Source organism: Ciconia boyciana, chromosome 7 (genome assembly GCF_034638445.1).
Source record: "Ciconia boyciana chromosome 7, ASM3463844v1, whole genome shotgun sequence".
Lineage (NCBI taxonomy): Eukaryota > Metazoa > Chordata > Aves > Ciconiiformes > Ciconiidae > Ciconia > Ciconia boyciana.
This window is the reverse complement of record NC_132940.1, coordinates 55,792,187-55,814,105: the sequence shown is the minus strand read 5'-3', so window position 1 is coordinate 55,814,105 and position 21,919 is coordinate 55,792,187. Positions and strand designations below refer to the sequence as shown.

The following is a 21,919-nucleotide window of genomic DNA, read 5'->3' as shown; positions in this document are numbered from 1 at the left end:
TTTTAAAATTAAAGAGGCAAAAAATTCTGTGACCACATTGCTTTTCTCACAGAGATGTTAAAGTGGAATCAGTAAGGTTTCTACTGAGCATGTCAGCATTACTCATTTTCAGCTTACAGTTGTTCTTGGCATATTTGCATCTGTTAGCAGAGCATAAAAGGAAGGGTCCTTTGTCAGGGTACAGCAAGAATTTTAGCTGCCAAATGTTTTCCAAATTACAGCAACCACCAAGAATTCATTATCCAGCCATTTCTCTATCCCTCAGCTTGCTCTAGGATGATACATTATTCACAGATGACGATGACAAGTTCCAGTGTCAGGTCTATGAGCTGAAAGAAATAATCAGAGGACCAAAGCAATCACCATAACTACTGAGCAGCATACGGATCCTATGCTCAAAGATCAGCTGGTCCTGAGGTGGGTGTGAATAAACATTTGGCATTTTGATAGATAGGCAAAGCATGTAAGAAATTGCTGCCAAAAAGGTGAACATTTCAGAATGGGGGGTTAAGCATGTGCAAAACCAGAAAGTTTAAACTCCTCCGTGCTTGTAACTGAATTAGACACCAAACACATACTACAACATTGAGTTCTTTTTAAAAGGTCAGAGGTACCAAGGACATGAAATTATTAAGACTTTTTCCACATTAATAAGTACATGGACAAGAGATAAAATTCCCTTGGTCTAGAAACAGCAGGCAATGAAATAATGCACAAAAGGTTCATGCAGTTAAAGGCACATAAATTTGTTAAAACAAGCTTCTGCCTTTAAGGAAGTCAGTTACTTAACAATATTGAGGAAGATTTATTTCTCAGAAATAATGTATTCATAAATAATACCACCTCTTGCCTCTAACAGTGCGCACATACACACACACACACAAAGTAAAGATGCTAACCAGTGTATGCAGTACACTGAAATGTGTGTTAACGCTTTGTTCAGAACCAACACAGGTGGCAGGGGGGACAGCATTAAGTGGGTGCCAGCTTTCATGACACACCTTCCACATTTATAAAGGGGGGAGAAGACGACAATTAAGTTTCAGTGTTTGCACCCACCACTTCCATCTTCTCCTCTTCCTTCTTCTCTTTCTCCTTCTCCTTTTCCTTCTTCTTGGCTTTTGCGGTGATGGACAGCACAGCAGTGGAAACCTGGATATGTCAACAGAGGAGGCATTCAGCATGACTGCAACACCGTACACTGTGCTTCAGCTCCCCAGGCAGGAGAACAAAGGGAAATCAGCGTTAGGTCAGTTCTCAGTGCAGGTGTCAGTAAGACCAATTCCACTTCCTACCCACTGCTCTGTTTAAGAGACAAATACACCACCACCAAAGCAAATAAATTGCACAGATGGGACAAAAAAATACCATGTGTGCAGACTGGGTCCAGCCACATATGCAGAAGGAGAGCAAACTTCCTAATTTAGAGATTAATCATTACTGTCTGGGTCTCTATGTGAGAGGTTGGTTTGTTTATTTTTAACAGAACAACAAACGGAATTCTTGTTACAGGAAAACCTGTTGCCAGAGTCTCCAAGGTAAAGAAACATGTATACAGCTACTCTTTAGAATGATGTAAAGCTGTTCCACTGTCCCAATCAGACGGCTGTGTTTCTCATTGATCTAAAGAAGTGGATATGCAAAATGCCCTGTGGAGGAGCCCTCAGGAGACTTTGGCACTCCTGAGCCAGAAAGTACCCAGAAGCAACACTGGAATACAAGAATTCAGCACGTCTCCCTTCCAGTGAGCACATCTCTCTGTCCACAGTAACTGTCCCTGTAAGGCAGTAACTTGCTCAGAGGGACAGGGAACAACCACATTTGTCACGTTGCTGGTGAGGCTTTCTAGGCTAAACGTGGGCTCTTGGCACATTTTAATTTTGGCCAGGAAAGTTTAAGAGAAAGGATTTGTCCAATTCCCATCCTATTCCAAAGGCAAGAAAGCAGCTATGAGCAGTGAGCTTTGCCTTTCATCAGAGTTCATTTCTGGGTTCCTTGGTGGCTTGGAAATCTGTCCTGCCCAGCATTCAATCCTGGCAAAATGTTTTACAGTTTTCACACAATGTTATTCATCAGCATGACATGCCTGAGGTCTCCACTGCTGCAATTGCTCCCTAAGGGCTGCTCTGCCTGCTGCTGTGGTCTGCTCAACAGCTTTTACCATCTTACGCCAGGAGACAAATTGCTTCCACTATTGTCCCTCTTGTCATCCCATAGGTCTCATCTCTTCCTTTTCAATACCCAGATATTCTCAGTTGCACGCTTACCTTTTTGCAATCCACAGGCCCAACAGCTATTATTCTAGCACATGGGCCCACTGTCCTGAGCCCATGTACGCTTCTGTCCTTCCATATGGGACTATTTGAGAAGTGTCCCACCTAATATTCTCAATGTTTGTACTGCCTTAGCATTGTGAAGCCCACGTCATGAACGAGGACCCCATTGTGCTTGGTACTGCACAAAGATGATACACACATATGAATCAGTAGCTTCTGAATACGAATTCAATGCTTCTGCTTGAGCACTGGAGAGAAGGGAGGTTCCAGTGACTCAGTAGCACAGCAGTTGTATGCCATGATCAGCAACAGTCCCAGGCACAGCAGGAAAAAATAGTTAGAATTCTCTTTCAGAGACAATAGTGCCTGCCAATTTTTCTTTTGCTCTTTAGATTCCCTGTTAGTGCCACCAAAGTCCATGTTTATACTAGGAGTTAGTTTTTACAACACAGAAAGCTAACCCAAATACCTTTTCTTTCTCCTTTTCCTTTGGTACCTCAAGAGGTGGGGGGTAGGCAAATGTGGACGGTTTACAGTTGGACTTGTACTGGACTTTTGGCATCTAAGACAAAGAGTTAAAAAAAATTGTTAGAGAAGAGAAAAGCAGGGGAAAAAATCCACAGCAGAATAATTACTTTAGCTTCATTTTCCTTCCAGCAGAGACAAACACAGATCCTCTAAAGAATACAAGCTTCCCCTTCTCCCCCTCCGGAAGCTGAGAAACTGTTATCAGTGGCAACAGTTCAACTAGAACAATGTTATTTAATTATTCTATAATTTGACTCTGGCAAGCCCTCCTGGCCTCCTCCATACAGTCCACACTATTCACACCATGCTTTGTTTTCATTGTTTCGAAGCTTTTGTGGTTTTGATGTTGTTGCTGTGCCTGCTCATATTAACACAAAATTGGTTTAAGATCTAAGTGAAGATCTAATCTGTCAATGCATGCTAAGGCAAACCAAGCACTGCCTGACATTCACCTCTTGCAAAAGGACACTACATTTTGGGGGTGGGTTACCAGTGTCACATATTCTCTTAGCTATTTAAGCAAGGGCAGAAAGCATCTTTTGACGGCCAATCCAAATTCTTAAACTGAATTAATTTCTGCAGTATCTCAACTCTCTTCCTTTACAACACATCATGGAGCAACAATAGAACAGGGCCTGCTCTGAGGAAGCAAGGTGGGTGTGGTGCAGCCCACAACATACATCCAGCTTGTAGCTGGCTTTAGAATGCAAGCCAAGTTATACAACATAACCTCACCTACAGCCATTTGGGCTCTCTGGAAACTCTAAGTGATGGGGAGAGGGAGTCAAAATGGCAGTACAAAAAGGTGCAAGGCAGCAGCCAAAAAATAATGGCAGCAGCCAAAAAATAATGGCAGCAGCCAAAAAGGTGCTGAGCCTATCACCGCTGAGGAGGTGAAGAGACAAGCAGCAATGCAACCTCTGGGAAGTATTCAGGACAGAGATGGGAGGGGGAAAGGAGAAAAAAAAAAAACAAAAAAGGCATTTCCATGCAAACCTCTCTCTTCAAACACAGTGAGAATTTTGAGCTGTGTGTGGATTGACTTGATGCTCAGCCTGAAACAGATGAAGAAGAGCAACCTAGAGCCCTAAGGTTTTGGTCCAGGGGCTGCAATCCAGCAAGCTGGCTCAGTCCCAGAGGGACTCTGAGAGCAGCTCAGCCCTATGCAAGCTCTGTGCATCACAGAATAAGGCTGCAGCAATGACAGGAAGGGGCTGCACACCCCTGTGCTGCCACATTCGGAAGCTTTTTTGTGGAAGTTACTAGCTCAGGTCTTCAGCACAGGAGTCCCAGCATGGTACACAGCTTGCAGGGGCCATACCACAGCTGATCAGCTGGAAGAACAGATGCATAAGAAAAGTGCAGTACCCACAACTGCTTGGTTTTATGTTTACTCCCCAAGGAATCCAAACAAATCCTGTTTTCCCACTGCCAGCCTTCCTAGGGGACAATATCACATAATTTATTTGGGAGGGCACGGGGGCAACACACTTTTTTTTTTTTTAAATAACCTTGACCTTCTGGAGTGATAATGGGGTGGTCTCTGCCCATGCATACTGACTGAAGTTCCTTTCTTTGTAAGCTACTTTGAAGTAACGGGGTCAAAGTCTGCTCTCTACATTTTTCTTGTCCCTATTCCCACTACCAGCTCTGCAATTTAAGCCTGCTTTTCAGACTTCTTCCAGTTAGTCCCTTTTCTGGCACAAATGAGCTGGAAACATGCAAAGAAAACCAACAAATCCATGCACAGCCGTCCCAGACCACTCGAGTCTTCCAAGCACCTATCAGCACCTCTTCTCTCTGCTCCTTACATACCTTAAGATCCTTGTTAAGGCCAATGACACAGGTTGGGGTGAAAGCCAGCGACAAGAAGTGTGACAGGGGGAACCAGAACCAGAACTGGGTGAAGACCAGAACCCCCACCACAGAAGGCATGTGAGTATGTCCTGTCCTCGACTGCAGTGAAATAGTTACGTTGTGGCCCCCTGTAAGGAATCATAAATGAAATAAGTTAGTTAATGCATTGCTGGGTACTCCACAAAGACACCTAAGCGATGCATCTCTAAAACAGCTGGGGGCTACACAGCACAAGCCAGGCAATGCTGTCAGCTTTCTCCTCTGGAACACACCTCCCTCCTTTACTGTGATCTCAGTAAAACGTAACAACCAAACCGCTCTATCTGCTAGATATTACCCAAACACAATCAATGAATACAGCCCTTCCACGCTCATTTTGCCAGGATATAGGTTAAACAAAAGTACAATGCAGAAGGCAAGGAGAGGGGGAGAAAAAGGCAAACCTTTGCCATAAGCAGTTTTAAAAGATAGCGTGTAGATGATCCACAAGACAAGACTCACAAGGAAAACAGCGCATATAAAGCAGTGCATACAGAAACTTTTCTTTCTGTGGCTGCCTCCCTGAACTGTCAGTTATTCAGAAGAAATATGCCTAGGTTTTTATCCTACACCATCTCAGTAGAAAAAAATGTAAACAGCAGCAACTTCAGAAGTTGCTTCTAGAGGTTATCAATCTAAGCAGCAAAGAAACAAGCTCCTGCAGTCTTTGCAGCAAAATTACATCTCTGCCAGACAACCAAGTCTTAGCTTTGTACTTGCAAAGCAGAGACCAAAACAACTCCATATGTTGATGTAGTGCAGAAACATCCAGCTAGAAACCAAATTGAAAGACTGGGCTTGCAGACAGTGAGAAAGTGTTAACCTGATCTTCAGTCTTCTGATGAACACAGTGAATTGAGTTGAAGAGGGCACCAGGCAAGTTCATTACCGCTGAGGAGACCAGGTGCAGGGAGGTTAACTTTGTTAAAATACAAACACCCACTCGTTGCAAGCCCACAGTGCTTTGTAGCTGAAAATCCTGAACTGGAGTAGCATTCCCTCGCCTCGCACAAACAGCCACCTCGACAGGGCCAGGCAGCAATGGAGCTGTCTGAGTTTTAAAGACAAGGAAAATAAATTTTTGCTGCCAAAACTAATGAAAGCCCTGAATGAAGCAGTAATCTCATCTTATGTATCTGTCAGTGTTAGTCCCACCAGAAGCAGTAGAAGATGGAGGATTTTGATGCCCTCCTGTAAGATACTCTGCATACATACTATCTACTTGCTTTTCCTTTTGTGGTAGCAATAGATCTCCTGCTGTTTGACTAGAGAACTCCTTCCAGCTGCCTCTTTGAAGACAGACAATTATACGGTCTCGTCTTTTACTACTGCTAGGTCTGCTCTGCTTCTCATTATCTTCTCCAATACCAATCTCTCGCCCTTATACTTGAATTTGCCACAGCATTAAGGAGGGACTGCCTGAGGTCTCGTGCTAGCCTTAAACATATCAAACACTGCACACTCAAATTTCTGGTCCTCTCCTGCATCTTTACTTTGAACTTTTCTTCACTGCATCACTGTATAAGGGCCAGGTCAGCGATCTGCAGATATTCTGGATCAAGCAGCCCAGTGAATGTTGCACAAGCAGCTTAACTAGACTTTATCAAACTTCTGGACTTTTCAGAAGTTTGAGAATTTATTTTAACGTTTAGTATTATGTTATCCAATCTCTGGAATTTCCTGGATGAGTAACAGATTTCATATTCAAAAGATGCTGTCATGCTACTTCTTTCTGCTGTTTTACACCCACACACACAGCCCACCCTCACTCCCAGGGTTTTGCAGGGAGCAGGAAAGGTGGGGAGACATGATATTGCACAACTGTGATTTATCTTCATGATTAAGTAGCAGCCCTGACAGCCTGGAAGGGAACACATTCCAGACCTTTGTCTGGATGGATGAAAGCTGTGACATGATGCCTGGAAAAAGAAAAAAATTTCAAAAAACACACAAGAAAAGTTTTCAGGGCTCCTTGGGTAGTACTATAAGGTCCATCTCCCAGAACTCACACTGCCCCTGTGCAAGGTTTGCTGGAATTAAAGTGGCTGTTCTGAAGGCTATGAGGATTTGCTGCCTCAAGTTTAATGTCAGTTAACAAGAGGGGGAGTGCAGCAAGCAGACACCAATGATTTATATACTTTGATGAACACACTCTTTACATAGTCATGGTAGCACTTGGTAATACTCCGGCAGTGTAGCCCGGGACAACACACCAGCACAACAGTCATTAGATAAAGATGCTTTGTGGACCTTGGAGATTAGTTTCCAACCCCGGCCTAGGCAGCATCCCATTTTCAAACAGTATCATACTGTTTCTTTCTCTATCAGCAAAGACTTATAATCCGCTTCATCAACGTAGTGAACCAAGATGACCTGAAGTGTTAGCAGCAGCACATAAAAGTCAAAATCTCACAGGACGAGCCATCAAAACCCCGGCAGAGTTGATTTCAGCATGTGCCAGTGACCTGATTCAAACAGGCAATGAAACACAAGGTAGCTCTAATCTAATGGACAAAACCATTAGCGCAGGATAATGGCTTTTTTCCTAACTACCAGAGAGTTAGACCCAACTTTACATGAAGAGCTTATGGAACAGGGACAGACAAGAGAAAGGTGGGAAACAGTAGCACTGAATTCAACACATGGGAGAGCAGACCTTATGCATCAAAGTTTATTTTTTGTACTGAAGTCTTTAACATCCAAAATATAGCACATCATGTGAGATGCACATTTGGAGAGACAGCAATGAGGAGACAGGCAACTCCTTTCTCTGTAATTTCGAGGACACTCTCTTTGTCATCACTCATTACAAATGTGTCCAAATTGTGTAGAATCCAGTACATCCACCATCAGGCTGTCAACCGCTTCTTTGGCTTCAGTCTGCACTGCCCAATGCTACAATCTGTCCCCAACCCATTGCACTGCTGACCCCACCCAAACCTTTCCTAAATACCGAGAAAAGGATTTTCCAGATATACTACACAGATATTTGTGTAGTGACTGCTGCTCCTCCTTTTTTCTCACTGACTGAGAAATGTGGCATTAAGAACCAAAGAAGATAACTAGAATCCATAGGGCAAAATAGTTTTCAAGCAGGTAAAATGCTGACATCTAATTAGATCAGTATATCCCTTTTGTAGCTCACATTTACAAATACATACTCCAGAAAATAAAGCATATTGATTTTGCAAAGAACAGAATGGGAGTAATCAGCCTGGAACAAGAGAGCGTGTTTATACATGAAGGGGAGCGTTATAAAAGTTCAGAGGTTTGGGGGGAAAAAAGAATCCCTAAATTTAAATTTAGAGTGTCTAAATTTTTCTTATTTTATTAAAGAAGTAAAAATGTAGCTGCTGAGCCTAACAATTAGACAATGACCAAATTCTTCATTTCAACTTCAGTGCTCCCAAGGTACCCTGCTCCTTCCATGAAACCACCAGTCTAATGACTGCCTCATTATCAGAGAAAAAAAAACCCACCTCCCGTGCATCATTTCCCAGTCACGCACTGGAAATCTTGCACTTTTAATCAAAGCCTGTCATTGGAAGAGAATTATACTTTTCTCCTTCCCCCACCAAAAAAAAAGAAAAAAACCAAACACAAAAAAACCCAACAAAAACACCCAAATTCAGTTGCTCCAGCTGTGGCAGATGACACAAAGAACCTTTTCTTCCTGGTAGTGATAATTAAATTCTATAGCTCATTGTTTCAGATAAGCACTTGCAGTTGTATGGGAGAGCTAAAAAGAATTTATTCTTTTAAGAGGCTCTAATAGAAGTGGAAATAGGTTAAGAAAGGGTAGTTCACAGCCTTCCCCCAGCCGCTCAGCAAGAAATAGAGAGGTTAAAGTTGGCACACATTGACATGTGGTTTATTAAAATTGGATGTTTCTGGTTTCCAAGTCATTATACAATACATGAGTGACACAGGAAGCAAATAAGGTTTTAGCTGCATTTTTATGATTTAATCTTAAAGGTCGGAATTCGAAGCAGGTCTGTACCGCTGAGAGAAAAATCTGGGAGCCAGCTGGGCTCTGGCTTCCCAGCAACACAGTATGAGTATGGGAATGACCAAAATTATTCTAACAGTCTTGTGCCAAGAACATTGCTCAGTCTGAGCTCCAGGAGGGGTATCTGGGAGGCAAGAAAGATGAAGAAGGTGGTTCCTGTTGCTTTCTCCTCTGAGTAGCCCTACTCATAAAGCACAGAGCACCCTGACTGCCACATGCCCACCAGGAAGAGAGCTTTTCAAGCATGCTTCCACGCAGATAGGTGCAGGCAGCCCTAAGTTTTTCTCCGCCCACCACATGACTTGGAGATGTAGTAATTTCATACGGACACTCTGTAACCACAGTGCATGGTGCTGCGCTTAAGCCATGCCACAGAGACAAATATATGAGACTCCGTTGCCTATGTGACTTCAGGACTAATGTTGACCTCGGAGTATAGGGAAAACCAGCTTGTTTCTACCTACCACAGGGAATAACGAAGTACATGGCAAGAAGAGGTGACAGCACGAGAGACCAGATGGGATAAACTGTTTTTGGAAACTTGGAAAGGGGATGCTATTGACACACACAGCACAAGTCAACGCCAGTAGAAGGAAAAATTCAAACCAAAACATTGTCTGTCCTCTTTGCTTACAGAAGCCTTCCTTAATAGGCCCTGCAATTCAGCCCTTGTGAAATGCTAATGCCTTTAGAGAATCCTATCCCTGGCTCAACATTTAGTCATTAACACTCATGAAATGACATTTCCTCTGCTAGAAAAAGGTAGTAGTCTGTGAAACTAACTAGGTCTTCTGAAGTAACACTGATGCTGTTAACTATGCTTCCCTCTTTGTGCAACACCTCTCTTAATAATCAGGAAAGAGGCAAAGCCTAGTTTTTAAAAACATATCTAACACGTATATATATTTTAAACTGGTTATGTCAAGTTTTAACAGAAAAAGCAAAATATGAGGACTGGATACCACAAGGTATCCAAATTTCTGGAGCAGGTGCTTACTTAGAAAAATAAAGCAGCAACCTATCATGCTATAAATCAACATTCAGGGTGACAAAACAGACTTAGAGCAAAAAGATCATATTTGTCCAGACTTCTGGACATGAATTCTGCCCCAATAACTGGGTTGAGTCTCTCCTAACAGAAGCATGGTGATACAAGCTGAAACTACAAATCGGGGTTTATTTCTTTAATTAGCTAAAATGACTTGAAATTTGAGATTTCTTGCCACTATTACATGACAGGCATAAAGCCAGCACCTCATCTCCCAGGTGAAATTTGCTATTACAGCTATTGTAGCCAGAAAAGTTTAAGAAATTTTGACTGCTTTAAATGTTTGGGGAATTACCTGCATCCAAAATGCCTTGTGCCAGGATTGCTCCAAACTTTGCCATAACATCATCATGCTTATCATTGATCACTTTGGAATAGAGCTGTCTGAACTGGCTGACCTGGATAAAAAAAAAAAAGAAAAAAAATAGAGAGAGATTATAAAACCGACTACATGAGTCAAATATTCTGTCTTTAATGGAAGCATGCTGGATTTCTGCATCCTAGGACGACATCAGTCTTTTCAATGGCTTTAGTCAGTGGTGTTACAAGTCATCCACTAAAAATTAATTACAGAGGTTTTCCCCACTCGAAGATACCCATATAGTGATTTTAAAATAGTCAGGATAGACATGCATTCCCAAACCACATTTTGCAGGCCTTATAGGAATAGCTTGAGAATCTCTGGAGCATCACTGGAATAAAAGACCAACTGATGAGTTTGTAGCAAGAACTACTATAGGTTCTTAGGTGCGTGACACTGCACTTCATTAAGTCTCCTCCAGTTCCTACTGCTGAAAACCTCAAACCTATTCCGTTTTTCCTGTACAATATTTCTGCTGTATTGGTAATGCCCCTATGGTGCATCATCAGCAAATTTTGCTACTGCACTCCCACCTTTTAAGTGAAAAACATTAATGAAAATATTTAATAAAGTAACAGTTTATGCCATGGTACGTTCACCACAATATCTTAAGTGCACATTAGTAAGGGAAATTGCTAAACCTTTGCTTATATTATCGTCATTGCTTCGAACAGCTTCACTGGTTCATTAAGTGTTGAAGAGAGAACAGTATCACATCCAGCAATATCTAAGGCTTTATCACAAATTAATAACTTATGTCTTTTAATATATACAGTGGAGCAACAATACAGCTCAAGTAATTTTTATAGCCGAAAAAGCAGACCAGGAAATCCCAATCTGCAACCCAGTCAAAACCTGGGAAGCTGCATCCCATCTACAGCATGTCTGGAAGAATCTTTTATACCTCTTCCCTAAATTAATTTTAATCCAGATGTCCATGTGACATTTTGTTTTCTTTTTTTTGTTTTTGTACTAAGCCTTCACTTGACATGCTCAAAAGCAAAGGAGGTCTTTTCAAAAAGGCTCCTTCCGAGGTGCCTTGAACAAGCTCCTCCCCACTACTGGTCCACTTTGTTGCTGTTATTCCAAGTCCTCTTCCTACACCTGCAGCCATAGATGAGAGGACAAACTTCTAACTCAAGGCAATAGGGCCAGACACAGCCACCAGAGACACAGAGCAGTTCCTAGTATTGCAAACAGTTAAAGTTTCCAAGTATAAAACCCTCATACCTGACAAGCCCCTAGCCACTTTTTCACATGAAAAAAGCACGTGCCTCCCCAGGGACACCAGTGATATTCGCTCAGTGACAAGTATCTGAAGAAAGGTCCTACCTTTCAGCTGTGAAACACACTTAGTGTCTGCTGTAGGCAAAGAGGCCAAACTTTACCACCACCATTAGGAATGTACTCTTGCACAGCCTCTGATGCTGCCAGCACCTAATTGTACCAGTGAAGGAGACTTAAACGCTGACTACGACACTCAGGAAACTCTTCTGGCTGATAACAGCACCCAGCGAACAGCCGGTACCCCATCCATGCAGGACACCACAAGCTCCAGAGCTGTGCTAAGGCAGCACAGAGCACCAGGAGCAGCCTTCCAGCATCACTCCTAGCACATGTGGCCTGTCTTGGGGTGCACTAGGGAATCTCAAAGCGCTTACAGAAAGTTTTCGCACCTGCGAAAAAAATAACCATTCATACAACTGAGTCAGTGACATGAGAACTATGCTGGGAATAACATTTTGTTAAACTGGGATTCATCAAGGTACAAAAAAAAAAAGATCAAAACAGAACGAAGAGCTCACTGAGGGGATAAATCAAACTGCAGGGGTTTCTCAGCAAAGCACGAGATCAGATTCCCCAGTAAAAGCACTTCAGAGCGATGAGGTAATCCTGCAGCTGAGGTAATGCTAGCAATAAATTTCATCACATTTCATGTGTGAATTTTTGACCAGAGGCAGTAAGAAGTTGAGGCTCTACCTTTGAGAGATTATGGCCAGTGTCTGGGATGGAAAGAAGATAGAGGTTGCTTCTCCAACCCATGAGCATTATACACAAGAGCCACAATGCTGCTTGGCAGCCCTACTCACTTAGTGAACACTTCAGATTAAGACCACGTGTTTTCTGCAAAATAGTTCTCAATGCACATTAACTCATCACACCATTTAAAACACAGGTGCCCTAAAGGAACAGACACTCTCTGGTTGATACACTCCCTGCCTTTGCTCTTTCAGCCACTAACGCAGCTGTACTACTTGTCACCTCGACTCCCTCAGCACTGATGGCAACTAACCTGATGAAATTTAAACCAGTCTGTGACAGCAAAAGACACGAACATTCATACGAAGAAATCATGACCTGCTAAACATGACTGTATTAAAATTACTTTTTGTTTCACACAAATGGACAGTCTCACAACTGTGAAGCACCAGAGCAGCCAGCCACTTTTAAACAGGACCAGCAAAGCTGAACAAAATAACACTTCTCCAGTAGAGCAGGAGGCATTTATTAAAACTGACAGGGGAAAAACAGCAGCTATTTCCATTTTTCAGTCTAAGTCAGTCCAACAATTTGTGTGCTAATATTAGTCCTCTATTCACCAATTCCCCTTTGCATTAAAAAGTTTTTAGTAACTAGTCCTTCTCCCCAAAAGGAGGTGACTTAAATTTCCTTGCATTTATTAAACCTAAGAAAAAGGAGCAATGTACATTTTCAGGGCAGCCACACAGACAGATGTGTGGCAGGGAGATACTGCACACACAATAAAGGATTTATTCTGGATATACTGACCAAACTCTGCTCTTGCTTCACTCCATTTATGCTTTTTCACGCTCTCCTGATTTTTATTTATAAAAGCTTACACTGAGGTTTACACATTTAATATAAATAGTTTGTTTCTTACGCCTGACCTCCTGCACACTGGAAAAATACCTTAGTTTGCATTTGCAAACTATGGGCCTCATGCAGTATCAAGGGCAACCACGTGCAGACTAGGTGAACCAAAGCCTTCAGATATTATTCGGATCAGACACACAGAGACACAGAAGCAACATGTAAAACTATTCCTCTGGTTGAGCTGAGCAGTAGGATTCCAGTGCCTCTGTTCAGAGCACATAATTCCCGTGACTCTGGGCTCAGCTTCTGGGTTTGGAATATTTATAAAAACAGATGGATGTTACAAAGCTCATTTGGTGGATTGTAATCTGGAATTTACACCATAATCAAATCTTCAGAGAACGAAACCCTGGGTGAAGCGAGAAGACATTCAGCAGAACTGCTGATGTTCATGCTGGTATCTGAAGTCTGATGGAGCAGCACCTCGGAACAGAGGGCAGAAACACCTCACTTGGGAAAGGCGAGGCAGGGCTAGCAGGGGAAGTTGTCCACTTCCCCTGGTTGTGGCACGCTGCCCCTCTGAGCACCCTTTCCCTAATATGCCTTCCACAGCTCCTACTCACATGTACATTAGTCCAGAGCAGAGAAATGAAACACCCGGGCAACAAGCCCACCAGGAACCCATCAGCTGTGGCATCAGGACACTGTGCAGGGCAGTGAGCTAACTGGGACATCGACAACTGCAAGGGACCAAGGGACAGAAACCTGGCTGCTAAACCTGAGCGGATCAATTGCCACCTCTCCAGGCAACACGGACAGGTTACACCAGGGAATCAGCTGAGAGCAGGCATTCAATGAACAAGCACTGAACAGCTACAATAAGAAATAGTCCTTATACCCTCTACTTACAAAAATACAAAACATGTAGTGCCCTATCAAGAGTGTTCTGCTTTCAGATAAATTCTGCATACCTGTGCATCGTGAGCCATGGACCACTGACAACCCTGGAAAATGTATTGAGCAAGCGTGCCCTTTCTGAAGTTCTACTTTAACATTGGTGGAAGCAAAATAGTTCTATGAAAGGGTGGGAGACCACCCTTCCTGGCCTTAGGGACCAGGCAAACCCAGATCAAAGGACTGCCTCAACATTCGAATGCACGGTAGGCCTGCATGCTTATTCAGGCTGTTCCTATAAAGCAAATGCTTCACAGGAATGGGATTTTTGACTGGATCAGGTCTCAGCTGAAAACCTTCCTTGCTGCTGGGGAAAGCCTGCTTCGGCAGCTCTAGCTGTAGCAGTTCAGGAAGATATCATCCTCACATGGAGCCATTGCTCCATCTCTTTGGAGAAAGCAAGAGCAGTACAGACAAAAGCTCAGTTCTGCCTTTGTTGTTGGGGCACTCACCTCCTACAGAATGGAGCAAGATATCAACAGACAGTAATTTCTTAAGCTGTTGAAGCAAAATTTGCCAGAGTTTGTCTAGTAGAGCCCTTTAATCTGCTACTATTTTTCCTTCAAACCACAGCAACAAGCACAACCCAAACTACTGAACAGGTTTATTGAACGTGCTATAAAACCCATAAGCTCTGTTTCTCCCTTGAAATCTTCAAGCACTTTAGAAATTTTATAGCGTTTGGAAATACTATCAAGAAATTTATTTGGGTGACTTACAGGAAGAACTCTTAAACGTAGGCAGTGACTCATTTCATCTTTCCTAACAATACATACACGCCATTACGATAATTAGTGCTGGCCTAAACAACATGCCACTGATTTCAAATGAAGCCAAACGCACAACCTTGGAAACACTGAGGAAACAACACAGGCTTTAAGACATGAGAATGATACAGCACCATTTCCTACCACAAACCTGAGGGGCTGTCATTTATCAGGTTGTTTACCACTTCTCCCTCCACCAGTCAACATTCATGCACATGAAGCCCATGAGACTGTTAAGAATATGACTTAATAAACAGTTAACTAAGGGAAACAGTGGCAGGTGATGTGCACGATGCTTTTTGCAAATGCAGGGCCTTAAGAACAAGACTATTTAGGAATCTGTTTTTTAATAAAACAGGTTTTAAACTGTTTGCATGTTCTATCTATCTTCTTCAAAAGCTGAAGTTATTCTATATATGCTTGCTCTCTTGAAAGAGCATACAGCATGCAGAAGCATCTAACAGTAACACGCTTACATGAAGGAATGTGAAGGTGCTACTAGAATATAGCAAAAATCATTCTTGTATCCTAGCAAGACCTAGCATTTCCTCTAAATGGCGGGGGGAGGGGAAAGAGCAATCTGGTCCTGGTTTCTTCACAACATCTTAAAGATAATAGGCCAAGATGATCAAAGGAGAGTGGAGGAAAAGCCTTGACCTTGTTTACTATCTTCTCATTTTGCCAAGATGACTATCCTAACACAAAAACAGGAAAAAGTAAAATCAATTCAAGATGTTAGACATGTAGTTTATCTCCAAAATTGCTGTCTTAATTGCCCTGCAGGTCACAAATACATAATGAAGTTGTCATTGATTTCTGTTACAATGATCTCATCACATCTATAATTTAGGATTCCATTTCACAAAATGAACTTGTTATTGTTCTATATCCTGCAGTAATATGGTTCTTAAATGTATCAACAGAGGTCAGGAAAAATCATGCTGGCTGCACATGGAGGAACTGTGTTTCAACTCCAAAGAGGCCAAATCAGCTTTACACAAGATTTGCTACCCCTTTTGGCACTTAAGCAACTTGCAAGTTCAAGTGACACCCATCTAATGACAACTCTTTATTTAAACTCTTTATTTAAATTTAAACTCTTTAAATTATTTGTTTAAATAAAGAGTGAGCACACCAAAGAGGAAGACGAATACAAAGGAAAGAGAACAGCAAAAGTGATTCAAAGGCATACATCTACATTCTCTCACAACAAAAATGGTTTCTTTTAAACCAAAATACTTTTATTCTTAAATCTGTTTATTGCTGGCATTTCAGCATTGCAACGCTCAGCTCTCAAAACTCTGAAGTTATTTTATTCCTGAAAAATCTAGATCTATTCAAAGAAGATTGTTTGCTACTATCTTCATCCCAAATTATCACCAGAGAATTTAAAGTCCTTCTAACCCAAAGCTCACAAACAAGAAGTTACCAAAAGAAAAAAATAATTCCCAAACCAGACAAAACTGAAAAGTAATGACAGGAAGCTTGTCAGACTATACATCACAATCTTTATTAAAGTCACCATCTCTCACATGCAAAGCATCGTGAAGTATTTAGCAGCAGTGAGATGATGATACGTAAAATTTAGCTTCTCTGTAACCCCATTAAGACCACACGTACAGCTTGTGGGATATGAAATCCATCATGCTCCTCTTACTAGCTGCTTATCCAGCAATGCAAATACTCACATACATCAGGTTAGGCACTTTGGCACACAGTGTACCAGCACGCCACTTAGGAATCTAATCAGATCAAAATATGTCACTGTAATCCAAAAATGGCTAGCTTTCTGAACTCCACCCTTTCACATCAGAGTAAAATAATTTTTCTTCAGGCTGGCAGAAAGCTCAAAAAAGTTTCCCATGGATAATAAATAACTTAATTGGCAGCATATTCCTCAAAATATTCCTTTTACTTTTGAGCAAGAAACTATGATGGTTATAACTAACTTTTGGGGTATTCAAAACAAATAAAATTTATATATTCTGTGTTAGTTCCTGAATTAGAAGAATATTTCAGGGATTATATATTAGTTTATAATATGTAGGGTTTTTTTGGGGGGTAGGTTTGTTTTTTAATATCTGCAGTGCTTCTATGACTGGGTAACGAATTGCCTTCTGTATCTATATTATGTAACACCACACAAATTTTGGCTCAAACAAGGCCTAAAGCTGGCATAAAGCTTTTTCCAGTTCCTCTCCCCATTTTTAAACAAGCCACTGAACCCCAGACTATACATCTCATCCTGTATTTGCTAGCCAACTATTTTAATCACCCATTTAACAAGCCTAGATATTACACGTGCCTCTGAAGTCAAGGTTACCAGGCCTCTTTGGGGAAAGAGATCTGACTTATTACACACCTCAAATAATCTGTATTTTTGCTAGCTGTTTTCCTGTCTGCACTTTTCTTTAGGACACACAGACTCTTTCACCTATCATCTCAAAAGGAGTGAAACTCCAATAAACAGATTCAGCAACTAATCCACAAGTCTTGGATGTCTGACTGATTCAGAGCAGTCTGCAATTCCCATCCCAAGAGGATTAGGGTGCTTTGCAAGCTAAAATGGATTTATTCTCATAATGTCCTTTCATAGAAGAAAGTATCATTGTTATTTCTTTCAGGTGGGAAACTGAGGCACAGGAGAGCTATACAATTTGCCCAACATTAGAGGAGCACAGAATGATTAAACCTGATCTCCCATATTGAGGGCTGGCATTCCAAGCACCTGACCAAGGAAGAAACAATAAAAACAACAAGCAGTTTCTTTCCATAGAAAGATAATTCAACTTCACATTACAGAGACTCTGTATCTTGGAAAACAAGGGGATCCAACAGAACTCTAGTGTTCTCCGCTGGCTTATTCAGTTGAACTACAATTCTGATAATATAAACAACGCTTCCGGATTCTGCTCAATGAAAACTAACTAGTTTATTTTTTTACTTTTTCCTTTTTTTTTTTTTTTTTTTTTTTTAAATAATTCAAAGGAACAAAGTGTCTGCCAGCAAATTTTCATGTTCCATGACTTGGAAATACCCAAACACCTGTATTTGTAGATTTCCTTCGCTGACTTTCCCAAGTAAAATTTTCCACTGGACAAAGAGGTTTTTTTTTTTTCTTTCTCCCCATCCAAATGCAGTAAAAAAGGGGCTGTTTTTATCACAGTTCAATTTCTAAAATGACATCAATAAAAGCAACCCATATATGACAGCTGAGTACTAGCTACTGCTCTGCCTCAGCACTCACCAGAGCAGATGAAATGTGGAACCTCAGAGCTTCTATTAATGTGGACTTTTAGTCTGTACAAATGTTTGCATATTATCATCTGTCATATATTCACAGGGCAATCTATTTTTAAAAGCTAAACACAGCATATGCAATCCTTTTTGCGTTCTGAGCAGAAAGAAAAACTCCATTAAAAAAGCCTTTCCTATAAAGCCACTAAGCCCGTTCTGACAAAAGAAACTGTTTCACCTGAAAAGTTTAAGACTTCTAGCTAGAAAAGAAACATAGTTATAACAGGACTTCCCTGCAGGATGGCCCCATCCAAAACTACTTTACTATCATCAAAAAAAAACTTCTTTACTAAATAACAGGGTTCACATAAATCATGAGCATACAGGCCTCAGTGCACGTTAGTGGAAGACAGTCACTTTCATATCATTACAAGATGCTTTTAGACCTTTTAAGAAAGAGCATTTATTGTTGTAACGCCTAGAGTTAAAATGCTGTCATCCATCAGGCATGTTTCGATCAGCATGCATCGCTCCCCCATTCAAAAGTGCATGCTCTGATCCATGCAGGAGCTTCCTGCTTGCATTCAGCTCTGGCTCTTTACAAGGCACGTACACCCTCTTGCCAATGCTTACGTGCAGTGCCAAGTGCTAAAGATTCGGCATCTGAGACCATTTTTCCACCTAACAAGCCAGTATGTAAAGTATGCCACATTACCTTTGGGCAGGTAATCTCAGTCTGCTGGATCATGATAAGGGCAGATGCAATCAGAGCTCCTTGACGTACATAGTTCACAGGATCATTTGTCATTGGCTCAAGCAAATTAATTGCTTCCTAAAAAAACCCAAGAAATAAGCAGTCACAAAGTTAATACTATTATTTTTAGTATCCCAGGATTCAGTACCCTAATGGAAGGTTACCAGATTGATGCTGTCACATATACTTTTTAATATATTTTGCCTGTTCTTGGTAAATGAAGCAGAAATCTGTATTTCCGTGGATTTTCATCAATCAGGGAGAAAAAAAACCACAAAAAACAAGTGATGGATGGAACAAGATCTACCTGCAGAAATAGGGCAACAGATAAACAACAGTTGTTGTAAGCAACAGATGCCTTCAGCACATTAGAAGTACTGACATGTCTTAAATAGTACACATAAATTAGTCGTACACATTCTTTGCCATTCTTACCAACAAAATATATCAGCATTACCTTCATTTTCTGCGTAAGGAACAAATGAACCAGAGATATCAAACAACATGTTGGAGGTTATAAAATGAGATGGTAAAACAATCCAGGTCCCAAATTCTTGGCCTGACACTTTATTGTTAGAACTTTTAACATTTAGCAGCACATGAAAGCACTCATGTCAAACCTACATCAAGTAGGTGCCTCTGAGCACCCATGTAGTAAGTCTAGGTTTTTAAAACATTTCAAAACACTCTATTGCTTCTTCAAATTCAGTAACTTCCCAGCTAAGAGCAACAGGAACATGATCCATGATGGTCTATCAATAAGCATTCCTTTCAATGCAGTCATTGATTATGAAAAGCTATAAGAGAGGCTATTGTAATAAATGCTGCTTAGATGTACCCAAGACCAGCACGTGCAATTTGCAGGCATCTCAAACTAAATCATATCTTTAGGCACATTTTTTTATCTCCATTTACAGTTCTGCCACTTTGCAAGCCATGACTTAAACATACATAGAATTATTACAGACACAAATTCATTTCTAACCATGCAAGGTCCTCAGTGCACATTACACAGGACAACTGAGCTCATCTAAACTCACTGCTGCCAAAACAAGATCCCTCTCTTTCCTCAATTTCCCTTCAGCTATCCAGTCTCTCCCTTTTCCCTGTGCTAGCTGCAGCCCTTGTCTCACCTCTCAGTGAGCTTTTCCAGCTCGATAATTCAACAGAGAACTGTTCCTTTTTTTGCTGTTGTTATCTGGGTCAGTTTTCTGTGAGTTTGTGTCTGAATCAGCTCACTAGGGAGCTGGACATGAGACAGAGCAAAGCAAAATTTGGCAGGAGGGAACAAGACTACCCATTTTAACAGCAGCAAGCTGTTAGTGGGTTCAGCCAGCCTTCACCCACCACACTCTTCAGATTTAAGCGGAATAAACCTTAGATAGCAGTTTGTACAGCCATAGGCTGCACAGATAAATTTGGTCTGTGGCAACACATGGGCTGTCTAAAAGCACTCTGAAATGGCACGTGAAGTAAGCTGTTAGATACTCTTTGGAACAGGAGAGATAACAGACATCCACCCTAAGCAGCTTGAAGAGCTTTTTTAATCTATTATATGATCTTCTGATTACAGAAGTCAGACAGAATCACTTGGCGATCTCTTGTACGGAGCTCTCTCCTGTCCATACTGAGGACATCAGCAAATAACTGAATGAGCTTCCCAGCACAGACCCCTCTCGGTGTTATTTCTGTCAGGGTGAGGCTTTTAAAAACAAGCTGATTTTATACAAAACACTATTTCTAAGAACCACTTCTAGAATAATATCATGCCTTCGTTTAGACTGCTTTTGCCAATTGAGCTGTCTTGAAGGCTGTGCTGCTTCTCCACCTGAAGGTGACTCATTCATTCTTTGGCACACATTCAATACCATGTATGGAACATCCACTATGACAAAAAGCTGAACTTTCCAATCTCCAAAGTTGAATATATTTGGGCCTTCAAAACCTACTAATATAAGCTCTGGAAAACATGTCTGTATATAATCAGATGGTTTAGGTCTTTATCACACAATGTATCTGGAAATAAAACAGACTTTGTGCAACCTAAAGCATTTCCACTTAGATCAACTTGTCAGATGCAGCAGGTTAAAAATAATTAGCTCCTTGATTCCACTTTCCACTTGAGAATAAAGTAACCTGGATAAAAATAGGACTTTCAGTTTGCTTTCAAGTCTGCATGCTTTAGATACTGGAGATGGCAGGCACTGCATGTCAGCATTCTGTGCATTTCACAACACAAGGGACAGGCTGGGGAGCGCTCACTTGCAAGAGCCACAGACCAAGTGTTTAATACTATCTGAGGAAGAATGATACACATAAGCGTGAGATTTATCAAAGACTCAGAAGCACGACATATTCTTCCACATGGACAGTCTGTGCACCTGTTTTGAAACTGTGATTCAGTACTAGTACAGATTATATACACATGTGGGTGAAGTAAAGGAAGCTTATACCCAAGATTACTTGCTGCTTGTCCCAATGAGCACTCACTTCCCACAGCAGAAGTAGGAATCCTTCTACTTTAAAAGGTCCCTTCTATCTGTGAGAGTTACCCTTCACTGACACTTACAAAGCGACAATAAAATTTACTGGCTGTGAATTATACACCTGACACTACAGTAAATTTCATTAAATTTCATTGCACTTGGCTTTACTACATGGATCTTCCATGAATTGTGTATCACAGAAAAGAAAGGAGCTAGAAGTTACGCAAAACACCTGCTGTTTTCCTGTCAGTGGCATCCCCCTATTCTCCCTAAAGCAGTCTGTAAAAGATCAACTCCAAGGGCAAAGGAGTATTGATTTTGGAGTACTGAACATACATTTAAAGTTCAGTGGCAACTTGACAGTAAGAAAACTCTAAGAAAAGTTTTGAAGACAAAATTCCAAGAATGTGGCAATAATGTATAAAAACATTCTTCTAGTTTATCTATCCTGTACAAGCAGGAAAAGAATCTCTATGCCCAGGACAGTTAAAGAATTTAAAGAAGTACTGCTCTAGTCCAGCTAGCTAGCAGTGTACACGTGCAAGAAATCTCATCTCTGTGTGTGACGTTTCCATGCAAATGTCTCTGTGGAAGGAAAGAGCAGAAAGAATCTTGTCAGCAGATGGCTTCTGGTCCTCACCTTGTTTCCAGTGCCCGCACAGCAGATACCCAAAGCCATGGCAGCCCCATAACGCACATGGGGATTGTAGCTCTCTGACAGCAAAGAAACCACACTTGGACACTGCTCAGGAGTCCTAAAGAAAGGCA

General features: G+C 41.3%; 1 protein-coding gene across 1 annotated transcript in view; it reads right to left on the bottom strand.

The window, feature by feature from the left end:
• The window catches only part of PSMD1 (proteasome 26S subunit, non-ATPase 1), a 75,953-nt gene that overhangs the window by 4,541 nt on the left and 49,493 nt on the right, over nucleotides 1-21,919 (bottom strand). Inside the window, exons 17-22 of the mRNA XM_072868793.1 lie at nucleotides 21,792-21,906; nucleotides 18,627-18,743; nucleotides 10,053-10,155; nucleotides 4,620-4,789; nucleotides 2,746-2,838; nucleotides 1,060-1,152 (exon numbers count right to left, since the gene is read on the bottom strand). Of these exons, the coding sequence (XP_072724894.1) occupies nucleotides 1,060-1,152; nucleotides 2,746-2,838; nucleotides 4,620-4,789; nucleotides 10,053-10,155; nucleotides 18,627-18,743; nucleotides 21,792-21,906 (691 nt within the window). The remainder of the gene's footprint in view (nucleotides 1-1,059; nucleotides 1,153-2,745; nucleotides 2,839-4,619; nucleotides 4,790-10,052; nucleotides 10,156-18,626; nucleotides 18,744-21,791; nucleotides 21,907-21,919) is intronic.